Source organism: Zonotrichia leucophrys, chromosome 18, assembly GCF_028769735.1.
Source record: "Zonotrichia leucophrys gambelii isolate GWCS_2022_RI chromosome 18, RI_Zleu_2.0, whole genome shotgun sequence".
In the NCBI taxonomy this organism is placed as follows: Eukaryota; Metazoa; Chordata; class Aves; order Passeriformes; family Passerellidae; genus Zonotrichia; species Zonotrichia leucophrys.
In genome coordinates, this window is record NC_088187.1 from 153,606 (window position 1) to 165,931 (window position 12,326).

The following is a 12,326-nucleotide window of genomic DNA, read 5'->3' on the forward strand; positions in this document are numbered from 1 at the left end:
CAGTCTGAACCCCTGCACACAGTGGATGGAGATAAAGTCCCTGTTGTACACATGAAAGGTATTTTAAGAAAGACTGTTTAGATTAATCCCACCTGAGGCAAAGACAAACCCATCTGTTGAATGTTTGCTCAAGGACCTGGTTACACTCGGTGGGTAATGCAGAAAAATGGAGAAAGCCGTTGTGTACCACAGGGAAACCTAGTCTCAAGTGAGAACTGTGTGTAAAGTTTCTTTGTGATGCAGACAGAAATAGAAAAAGGAGTGGATAATGTTGAAGATTGCAATGCAAGATGTTTTCTATTACCATCTGTATGGCAGATTACCTTTGTCAAGTGAGCAGTTTGCTTTATCTCTCTCTTTGAGTGACCACATTCACACCTCCCTCGGGAGGGGACATTGCTGATAACAGACTATTGAATGTCACTGCATGACTGATTATAGCATCCCATTGTGAGATGTGAGCCCAGAGGGAGGAGCCACGCATTGCTACCCGGATATAATCCAAAGATTTTGAGACACCAGCAGACTTTCTCCATGGGATTCTCCAGAGGAACAGCAGATGCCTCTTCTCCCACTGGGTCTTCAGTGGAAGAATACATCCTTCTCTACAGATCCCCCTTGCTCCAGCAGAACCACCCCTGACACTTCAGGAGGGCTGAGCCACATTTCCAATGGGACTGCCACCAACACCCTGACAGGTGTCGGGTTGGGTTCTGACTCTGTCAGTGTTGTTCTAGTGTACTGCATTGTTTATTTTATCCTTTTATTTTTTTCCTCCTCTATTAAAGAACTGTTATTTCCTGCTCCCATATTTTTGCCTGAGAGCCCCTTAATTTAAAATTTATAGCAATTCAGAGATGTGGGGAGGGTTTACATTATCCATTTCGGGGGAGGCTCCTGCCTTCCTTAGCAGACCCCTGTCTTTCCAAACCAAGAGAAAAACCTTTGACTAGACAGGATCTTTTGGATCCATTGTCCCCCAAACAGGTCAACAGGTGACCCTGTTGTAATATCAAGTAACAAAGAGCAGCACAAATGACACAAAGAAAACATGGCCAAAGAGGAAGAGGAGAGGCCCAATGAGGAAAGGATGTGGTGAGACACTGGCACATTGACTGAGCTGCACTCCCATAATCTCTAGGCTAGCAGGTCTTGGTCTCACATTCTCCTCTTGGTTTATTTATACTTTATTCATTTATTTATTTACTTTCTTTTCGTCATAAACAAATATATACAATTAAAATATGTCATCAAATTTTAAAGATATAATCAAAAAACATTAATTCAAAATTACATCTAAAGATCAGAACATACATACAGCTGTAATTATGAAGCCTAACGCATCAATCCTATTCTTCAAACACTCTTCATACAGGCGGCAGCTTCTTCCTGAGCTTGGAGGAAAGAGAGCTCTTCTGGTTGGGAGGCGAGGACTTTGTGGGTGAGGGAACATCAGAATTGTCCAGAGAAAACTTCTCGGTAAGACTGTAACCAGTCAGACCTGCAAAATGGAGACACAAAGTTTAACAGATGACACCATGTAAACCTAAAGCAGCTGAAGTTCCATATTTCCTGGGACACATTTCCTGCAAACTTCTAAACAGCTGCACAGGGAAACATGCTCCTGCTGGCAGACACTGAGGCAGGCCAGGGCAAACCCTGAGCCACTTGCCCAGATCTAGCACAGGCACAGCCTGGCCTCTGGGCTGCCCTGGGACAGCAGGGAGCCCAGAGCCCTGTGCTCTCCAGGAATGGCTCAGATGCACACGCACCCTCCTGCTCCTCTGCCTGCCCCACAGCTCAGCAGCCCCACAGCTCCAGGGGCACTGGCAGCAGCACAGCTCATTGCAGGGGCCCATGCAGGGCACAGCTGTTCACTGGCAATGTGCACAGCCTCTCTGGGCTGCCACAAGACCCTTCCGCCCAGCAGAGATTGGCCCAGCTCCCCCTCACCTCTGTGTGAGGCTGAGCCATGATTTCCTTCACCTTGTCCTCCATATGGAGCTGCTTCAGGCCCCCATGCCATGAGTAGGAAGGGCAATGGAGAGAGCGGGGGCAGATGCACACCCTTCCTTAGGATTTTGTCATTTTTGGCACAGCTTAAAAGGCAAATCCAGAGGTGTCCAACTCAGCGTTTCTTCAGCTTTCTGGAGAACATCTCGCCTTCACCAGCCCAACATTTTGGAGAGGTTTTCCTGCACATGTGGAGGCTTGCTGGCAGCACATTTCTTCAGCTGCGTGCCCATCACCTTGTAGAGGGCAGAGCCGAGCTTGGTGGCAACGGTGCGAACGTTGGCGCTCCGCACAGGCAGCGCCTTGTTCCCCAGGCAGGACCAGAGCACGGGCAGGGCGTCACGCTGGACGACTTCAGGGCTCCTGGCATGAACCCCCTGCACAAGCACTGCCGGGACAGAGACAAGCTCCTTACCCACCAGCCTCACTGCAAACAAGGATCTGCCTCTGCTTCTGCTTCTTGCCAGCCTCTCTGGCCAAGAGCAGCAAAATAGCACCCAGAGCCCCTTGGTCCAGAAACGGGCAAAGCAGCTGAGCATCCTGGGAACAGAACCATCAACCCCTCAGCACTAATTGCTCCAACCAGAATCTTGTCCCTGTGGCAGACTTCCTACCTTTACTAAATTATTTCACAATCTCTGCATGAACAATGAATAAAATGTCCAGCTGCCTTTTATTTCCATTAAGAAGTTGTCAAAACCCACACTGAAGATTTGGAAGTGCACCATAGAGAGGAAATGGAGAGATTTCTAATAAAAGGGATGATTCCATTTTTGTAACTTTGATGTGAAGTGCCAAATGTCTAATCTGGCTCTTCCCTTTGCTCAGGGGCAAACAGCAAAGGGCAGGGTTAGAACACATCTCAAAACTCCAGCCAACCAGAGATGGCTGCTGCCTGACGGCTGGATGAGAAACATCAGTGACCAGCTGGTGTCTTTGGCAGAATGCTTTTGGGGCTTCCAACAAAGAGCTGTTTCAAACCTCAGGGTGTCTTAGAGAATTACCCAGACCCCATTGCCCTGGCATTTGGGCATCTCCACATTTTATTGCTATTTCCCCTCCCAATGTTAATTACATTTTTTCTTTTAATGTCCACTAAAATAGGGGCACAGAGAAAGAAAAATAGTAATAGGGGACTGGACTGAAATGTAACCAAAACACGAGTGTTTTCTTATATTGTCTCTGAAATCCGCTCTCTGCTCATTTTCTGAACTGAACTGTATCAAACACAGACAAATATTTACTACCAACAGGCTCCTTGCAACAGGCAGATTTGGCTGAGAGATGAAAACCTGAAATGTTCTGGAGACCATTCTTATTTTCTGATCAGACAAAATGTTATCTAGCAGCCATTTAATATTCTTTGGCAGAAGAGACTTCATTTTCTCTATGCTGTTAATCCACCAGCAGTCATCAACATTGAAAGAGCTCCTGCAAGTACCCAAAACCAATTCTGCTAAGCAGGAAAGGGTTATGGCACCCATTTTAAAATGGGAATTCATTTGAGTTTAAATGCAATTAAAGACATCAGTGACTACTGAACGTGAGGAACAGCTGTCTGTTCCTACTAAATCTGAGAGAGAACATCTGCTTTTTCTAAAGTAGTCCTAATTTATGGTTAATTCCTTTATTTGAAAAAGAGATCAAAAGAACTGCTAAACTAAATACCCTATTACTGGAGATCTACTTTATTCAAATGCTCTTTAAAGGGCTTTTGACATTCCCAATCTCTGAACATGCCCTTTTGAGATTCCTAATGAAGACACTAAGTGTATTAAAACTTGCATTCAAAGATATTGGCATAATTAGCAGTGGATTTAGCCCCAGTTAAAGCAAGGCTATCAATCATCTTCTCTACTATATATTGAGATTATCCTTTTTCCATTCCTTGCTATTGCTGACACAGCAAGCTCCTCTGAGGAATCAATGATCAGCTGCATTTGTAGCATTTTGGACAGCGCTGACACAGGCAGACACTGTTTGCACACCCTGAAAGGCTCAGTCCAAGGCCACTCTGACAGCACAGGCAGGGAGCCTCAGCACTCTGCTTCTGTCCCTGTGCCCCAGAGGCTGCCTTGCACTTAACCCGTGCCTCTGATACCTCTGTTGAGTTCTGGCCTAAGCTGTGACCCCCAGGCCCTGCACGGTTCAGCCTCAAAACTTTCCAAGAGAAAAACAAGAATTCTGTGAGGACAAAACAAACTGATGCCCTGGAACAGCATTGGCCACCATTTCCCTTCAAAGATCACAGATGTCCCTGAGCTTCCCAGAGAGGAGCCAGCTGGGGCATTTTTAGCCCTCCCTTTGCTGGAGGTGGTTCTGAGATGCCCCAGTGAGAGCTCAGCCCCAAGGCTGAGCGCTGCCCCCATCTCAGATGCTGCCCAGCTCTGCAGCAGCCAGGGAAAACCTGCCAAACCCACCTGCCTTGGCCATGGGGCAGCAGGGACAAGCTCAGCACCTCCTGGTTTGGAAGAGCTGCTCTGCTGTCTGCTCACAGGCATTCCCTGTAAATGCTCCCTGGGAAGAGCTCTTGGCTCAGAAGGGGAGGCCATACCTGTGATACGCTCGGTGACATCCAGCAGGGCTTGGCCACTCAGGTGATTCCATTGGTAGCTGAACTCTTTCAGCAGTGACACTTTATCTACAAGGGAAACACACGTTTCTGCTCACTTTTCTCAGGTCACAGGAGAAAGGACAGTGGGGAGGGAAAGGGCAGGGCCAACCCCATTTTATAAAATAAAGTACATTTCTGCAGATTTTTGAATCTTTTCTTCTTTCCTTCCAGCCTACTTGGCAGGGTTTTAAATTCCAAAAGGAAAGCTCTCCTCTCACAGTTGTAAATCCAAACTTGTCTGCTGCAGCAGGAGCTGTGTTAAAACATTTCACATCAGGGACCTCAAGAGTTCAGTCACATGGAAGCAGTGAAAAGGTTTTGCATCCCAGAGCACAAAGGAAGAGCCCCATACTTGGGTCACAGAAAGGCACTGAGTCAGGCAGTTCCTGAGTTCACAGAGCAGCTGGGGAGGAGAAAGTGGAAACTCCTCTTGAAGACCTGCCTCTTCAACACTCCTTTTTTCAGGCATATTTCCCCAGTGCAGCATTCTCAGAGCTGACATAAATGTGTGTGGGAAAGGAATTTATAGCAGCCCTTGCCTATGTAGTTAATTGCTCTGGCCATCTTGCCCCATGCAAAACAACATGTGGAACAAGACATCCTTGACAGCTGGGTTTATACCTGTTTGATATAAAGAAATGAACTTGGTGAATCACAAGTTCCCCTTTGAAAACAGAAGACAAAGAAGAAAAGTGGAAAATAGGCAGCTAATGCCTCTAATGTAGAGCCTTGCAGGTGGCTGCCCTGCAGAAGCTCTGATGGGTCAGTGTCCCTTCATTCCCACAGCAAAGCTGTTCATTTGGGAAGTCAGACAGGGCCCAAGCAAACTCCAAACCCCCTTTGCCTCTGAACTGTACAAAGCTGTAGCCCAGGACTTGCTCTTCAGACAAGCAGCACAGAGCCAAGGGCTCGTGGGACTGTTGGGAAATGCTGATCCCATTCCAGCCTGTTGGGGATGGTGCACAAGGACTGCACCTGCACAGCCTCTGGTGGGTGTCAACTGCAGTGTTCCACAGACAAGAGCAGCTGTCAAGGCACTCAGCGCTCTCTTGTGCAGCAGAGACAGAGATGAAGTTGAGGAGAGTCCCTGCCAGGGTTCAGCCTTACCCAAATGAGCAATGGATTCTTCCAGTGCTTTCACAGCTGGCCCACGAACCCTGTGATCCTTTGAGTTCAGGTTCTTTGTTATTCCTTCCACCAAACCAACGATCACCGGGTTCAAGGCATCTTTCAGGGCTCCTGTGATTTCAGCCAGCACGTCCAGCACCCTCTGCTTCACTTTCTTGTGGCTGTCAGATATTCTCAGGACAAAATATTCAAAAATCTGTGAATAGAACAAGCAATGTGAAAGCTGGACTCAAATGTCCTTGTTTGAAGAGTGGATGTAGCAGTCAGCAATGTCAAAGATGAAAGTGATCATTTCTGTCAGGTCAGCACTCGCTTGCACAATTTCACTGTTTTCCTGTGGGCCACTCACTGGAATGGTGGTGCAACCTCATGCTGGTTGAAAGATTTTCTTCTTTTTTTAAGAGGTTTGGCTGTGGACAGAATAGTTCCTATGGTATTTCTCTCCATCTATAAATCATTAAATCAATTCCATTTATTAATGCTAAAGATTACCTTTGCTTTGAATGGAAGCAGATGTTTACAATGCCTGGTTTTCTATACAGTTCCCTCAAGTACTGAGGGCAATTATGATTTTGCCAAAACTATGGCTGGAGGAGATCTAAGTTTTCTTTTGTTTGTCTCAGAGCCAGTGTCTGGAGAAGTGCAGGGCTCTGATCAACTCTTCCAGGATCCAGACCATTTCTCTAAGTAACAGGTGGACTTCTGAAATGTAATGTGCTGTACAGCTCTCATTAGAGCAGGTTCAGTCCCTTGACAGCCACATTATCAGGCACCTTTCCCTGGAAAAAGGGAAAAAGCAGCTACTGGGAGGAGAAGGCAGAGATGGGTCCTTAGCTGTTTTCCTCCTTTTCCAAAGAGAAAAAAAGACCCCCAAGAAGGGTGAGCACTGTCTTTACCAAGAGGAATAGGAACAAGGATGGAAATGAGTAGCCAGAGCTGTGCCTGTGTAAGACAAGATGGAGTATATAGAAGTATTCTTAAAGAAAAACAACTGGGTTTAAACCAACCCAGCCTGATACTTCTCTTCCCTGTGCAAACCCATTTTTGGTCTAGAGAACAATTTCCATGCTTTCAGGGGCTGGATTCCATTCACTTCACCCAACTGGGAGTAGGAGAGAGCAGCAGTTACACCAGCAGAAAACTCTGCCATCATCTGATGAACAGCATCAATAGGCACCTGCCAGACAAATACAACTGGACTGAAATAATTGTCCTGAAGCCTGGACCTGAATTACATTTGTCTGGGTGAGCGGAACCAGCGTGTCCCAAACAGCCAGGACAGAGTGCCAAGACACACTGAATTAACTTTGCTGCTACAGGCTTAGGAAAGGAGCTAAAGGAAAGGACCAGTGAAGATACCCTACATATTTGGGTAATGTTAATGAAGATGAGCTGGGGGCTGGTTTTGCACAGGTCTTGGAGGAGTTCCACTCCTTCCATCCTTGTCTGAAACCCCTTGGCTTCCAGGAGATGGTAAAGCTTCTGGAGCAGCTCCGTTTCTTCCACAGCTGGAGGTGACGTGACCTGGGCTTGTGCACGGTGTAGGAGGTGTCCATCAGAGGGAGATTTCACCCTGGAAAATAAAACCAAATGAGGACCTGGTGGTGATAATTATCGTAGCATGGCATCCCAGTCAAGGAAATAATTAGCATTGACTCCGTGATTCCAGAAGGCTGATCAATCACTTTATTATACTATACTATACTATACTATACTATACTATACTATACTATACTATACTATACTATACTATACTATACCATACCATACCATACCATACCATACCATACCATACCATACCATACCATACCGAAACTCATTGCCCTCACAAACAGTCTGATACAGACAGACCAGACTGGGCAATTGAATCCACAACACCATCACCAGTGGCCAATTAAGAAATTACCCTTTGGTAAACAAATCTCCAGAACACATTCCACATGTTCACAACAACAGGTGCAGCAAGTGAAGATAAGAATTGTTTCTCATTCTTTTCTCTGATCTTCTAACATTCTTCCCCAGGACAATGCCTGGGAAAGTTGTGCCTGCTGCTCTCTATGGAGAGAGCTGCAGCCACAGACAATACCTTCAGTAAATTGTGAGCAAAACATCTTGAGCAGCTTTCCTAATCATGTGATTTCAAGCTGGAAAATCACGAGGCTCTGAAGAACAACGTGGACTTCATGATAATCGTTATGGCAGACAATCTGCAAGTGACATTCTCCCCAGTGCTCACTCAGGAAAACCAAGGATGAGATGCATCTGATCTATCTTCAGATGGCTGCCAGGGCACACAGGTCACATTGCTTTGTGGAGAAAGAGAGACACTACTGCCAAGTTTAAATGCCTCCTCATATGGGACGTGTGTGTCTTAGAATAAGGAAACTCATCACTCTGGAGAAGTGTCTCTACAACCAGGCATGACAATCTGGAAAAGTAGCTCAGATGCATCTGAACAGATAAACAGGGCCATATTTGAAGGATTCAGAAAATCAGTAACAGAGATAAAAACAGAAGCCAGACATCCCAGAACTACGCTCACATTTCATTTGCTTCCCTGGAGACTAGATGCACAGCTTAACAACCCTACTGGGAACAATTCTCCTGATCAACCTGTCTCTTCCATGAGCACAGGAAGATGCCAGCTGTGCTACTGAGGCATGTGGTCACTTTCCTGCCACTGCTGAGCAGGACAGAGCTAAATAAATCCCCTCTGCTATCAGAGGAGAACAGGTACAAGCAGCTCTGCAGCTGCCATGAAGAGACAGCAAGGAGCAATTCCTGTCTTAAATGCTGATTGCAGCACAGGGGGAAATAAACCAAACATGCTGTCCATCAAGCAAATTACATGAAGGACAGGAATATCAAGACAAAAAGTCCACATTGAGACACCTGTTGACTGAAGTTGTGCAGGAATTGCCTTACTCCTTACTACTCCAACTTGACACTGTTTGAGGGCAAGAAAACCATGATTCAGCCAGGCCAAACCATACGGATGAGAACTGCATCTTTGTGGAATGGCATCTTGCTTCCAGACTGAGATTTCTCATCAAAACACCCACCTGAAAAAGACTCTGCTCAGATGAAAAAAAAGCCCTGGTTGAATTTACTTGCCCCAAGTCAGGCAGCAGAAACTTGGCCCCCTCCCAACCTCCACAACACTGCCCTTGCCACTGCACTGGATCGTCTGAGCTGCCACCAATGGGTGTCTGTTTGTCTCTCCATTTTTGTGGAAACCCCTCCAGAGAAGTTGTGTTCAGCACAATGCACAAGTAGACATTTTTTATTCTAGAGCATTTGTAGGGAAAGGAAACAATCTGTGGCATTGGTCATCTCTGCCAGACAGTTTTTCCTGAGGAAGAGGCATGTAAAGCTTGTCATGTGCTTTGTCACATCTGACAAAAGTGCTCAGTGCCGTTTGCTAGCAGACAATGTGGCCTGGGGCTCCTTTGAGCCATCGTTCCTCTCCTTCACCGGCTCCTTGACAGATGGGCCTTCAGCCTTCTGGTTTTCCATCCCCTACAAAGACGCAGAGAAACCCCATCAATCTTTAGAGTATAAACCAGGAAATTCCCTGTTGAAAACACAAGTTAGAACCAGGATCACTGCTACCAAGGCTTCGGGAAACATTTCCTAACTTACAGATGGAAACAGACCAGAGATTCAGTGATGCCAACTCTTTGTTTTCAATAGCCCAAGGTAGGTTATGGGTGTTACCAGACTGAGCAGCAGTCTAAAATCCCAAATTCCTTGGTCTTGAGCATAAATGGAATAATGCAAACTAGTAGGCAACAAGTGTTTGTAAAGGAATCAGCACAAAAAATTGGACTCTTTTGGGGGTTGGCCCATTGTGTTGGAAGTCGATTTGGTTCAACACTCACTCTCCCTGTGCCTGCACAAAGGCAGGCTCCCTTCTGTAATGTCGATTAAAAAGATAAAATCCTCCCCCAAACAAACAAAGGATTTTCCACTGGATGCTGCTGAATTCACCAAGCTTCTTCCAGCTCCACAGGGCTTGACAGCAGGGCAGTATTCCCAAAAGACAGACAGTAATTGTAGTAACTAGGATTGACTTGGATATCTTTTGTAAATTTGGGAATTTTCTTGGCACTACTACTTCCAGTGTCCTTTGCAAAGACTCTGTTATCTTCAGAAGCACAATTCTCACTTAATTGCTTTACAGGGGGCAGAGTAGGGAGAGCATGGTGGGGGCTTACACTTAAATGTAAATCCATTTTCTCCTCTTTCCCTTTCCTCTTTGTGACCAATATTGAAAATATTCAAAACCCCTCTTCTTCCCTAATAATATCAGTTCCTTTGTGGTCTGCAGTTGAACAGGCTGAGGATTAACAGCTCATTCCCAGGAGCAAAATGATTCAGCAGAAGAGGAATGAGCTAAAGACAGATTGGGTATGTTTGATCTCATATTAGCAGTGGCAATACTTGCACAAAGGAGACATTTCTCCTGCCAAGCACTTACTTTCTTCTTAATTCTTATCAGAATATCTTCCAGGTCATGGGGGAAGGGGGGGGGGGGGGGGGGGGGGGGAAGGGGGGAAGAGATCGTTCCAAAAGCATTTTAAATTGTTGATGATTGAGCAACATCTTCAGCATCTCCTGTCCATAATGCCTAAGGAAGGAAGGAAGGAAGGAAACAAAGCAAAAGTGAACAAACACTTCAGGAAGAGTGTTAACAGAAGAGACTGATACCTTAAACTCATCAGGTGCAATCCCTGCATGAGAAGGCATTACCTACTCAGCAAAGAGGGAGATTTACCTCACTTGACACTGCACAGTGCTGTCAGCTGAACACAAGAGGCAAGAGGAGGATGTGGGGCAACAGAAAAATACCATTTCACTCTGAAACTGGGGGTGTGCTTCTGTGGCATCAAAGGATCCCAGGGAACAAGCAAAACACATCTGCTTTGTTGTCAGAGCCTATTACATGTCTTGCTGCCATTGCACAGTAATTTGCCTTTCTTTAACTGGCAGGGAAGCCAGGACAAAACACCTCATGCATCCTCTTGATTATTCTATACTATGTGTATGCACAGGGGCAGCTAGTTCCTCTGCTAGTTGCTCTTGGCAGCTATTAATGGCAATTTCATCACCAAAGGAAGGGGATTTTGGTGGTTTGGGTTGATTTTGCCACTAGGAAGCCACAGTTTTCTTCAAGAAGAAATGTGGAGGTCACTGAGCCACAGATAACAGCATTCTAGAAATCTGCAGAACAGGTTTAGAAAGACTGAATATGTTGGCTAAAGACCCCTGAAATATTTCTAGGCAAGTCTGAAGTTAATGAGAAATGGATGTTTGGGATCCTTCAGTGATGAACATTAGCCAACACTTTGGCTTTTTCTTGTGCACCTAAGGCCAAACAAAAGTGTTGGACTGGCTGATCTGAGATCTTTTGATCTCAGTAAAGAATCCTTCAAGCCACAGGAAAAAGTTGGCAATGCTCCTTTTTGCTGGCCAACCTCAGGTTTCCCAGTACAGCCATTTGCCCAGGCAGCCCAGAGCAGTGGTCACAGTGGCTGACAGAGCTCAAGAAGAGTTTGGACAATGCTCTCAAGCACATGGAGTGATTCTTGGGGTCACTGCACATGGCCAGGAGATGGACTCAATGACCCTGATGGGTCCCTTCCACATAATTCTATGACCCTTATTCACACCGTGAGGTAACTTCATATTCCCTTTGGTTTCCACTCTTGTGTGGTTTCACCTTTATAGCCAGACACAAAATGGTTTTCCTGTTTTGGGAGATGAAATGAAGATCATTACCTTGTGTCCTTGTGGCAGTCCTGAGCAAACTTCCCTGCCACGTGTGGCAGCCTCTCAGCCCTGGGTGTGCCTGCGAGCTGGGTGACTCCAATTCTCTCCATCAGGGACAGGAGGAGTTGGGCCGCACACTCGCGCACCGGGGCGGGGCGGCTGCTGGGGAGGAGAGAGCAAACCCTGGGCACAGGGACAAGGAGCAGCAGCAGCGCCGGCCTTGGCCAGAGCTGCTCCCTTTCCTTGCTGGGGGAAGGAGCCTGGGCTCTCCCTGCGCCTTCAGACACCTGCAGAAGGTTCTGTCCTGAGCTAAACACAAAGGTAGCATTGCACACAAGGCCTGCCTGCATGGAAGAGGGAGGAATTCAGTCTCCCTGCACTGTCTGATAATCAATTTCTTTCACAGTATTTACCTGAGAAAGATTAAAGAAATAGATGACATATGAATAATTTAGAAATTTAGAACAATTCATGCTGACCCATCAGAGTGTTATGAACAAAAATTCGGTTAATATTTTTTTTGTGAGAAAGAGTTACAGGGACGCAGCCAGATCTCTGTACCTGCTAGGGTTCTGAGTGCTTTGTTATTGTAATCACGGGTCGTTGTAGCTTATCTCCCCTTTTGTATTAGTAAAAGCCCTGGCTAGGGTGAGGTAATGGCCCTTCCCCGAGGCTAAGGTGTTCTTTTCCTAGCATAGTGAAGACACCTGAGAGGGTGGGGGGGGTTATGCAAAGTGACTCCAATACCAGCATGCTTTTTGAGACCCTGACTCCAAATGCAACGAGAAAACCCTAAAAA

At 46.1% G+C, this 12,326-nt stretch overlaps 1 protein-coding gene across 1 annotated transcript in view; it reads right to left on the reverse strand.

The window, feature by feature from the left end:
- Positions 1 to 1,367: 1,367 nt before the first annotated feature.
- The window catches only part of LOC135455543 (TOG array regulator of axonemal microtubules protein 2-like), a 17,848-nt gene continuing 6,889 nt past the window's right edge, over positions 1,368 to 12,326 (reverse strand). The window contains exons 6-11 of the mRNA XM_064728873.1: positions 9,186 to 9,274; positions 7,115 to 7,328; positions 5,735 to 5,951; positions 4,568 to 4,654; positions 2,174 to 2,401; positions 1,368 to 1,501 (exon numbers count right to left, since the gene is read on the reverse strand). Of these exons, the coding sequence (XP_064584943.1) occupies positions 1,368 to 1,501; positions 2,174 to 2,401; positions 4,568 to 4,654; positions 5,735 to 5,951; positions 7,115 to 7,328; positions 9,186 to 9,274 (969 nt within the window). The remainder of the gene's footprint in view (positions 1,502 to 2,173; positions 2,402 to 4,567; positions 4,655 to 5,734; positions 5,952 to 7,114; positions 7,329 to 9,185; positions 9,275 to 12,326) is intronic.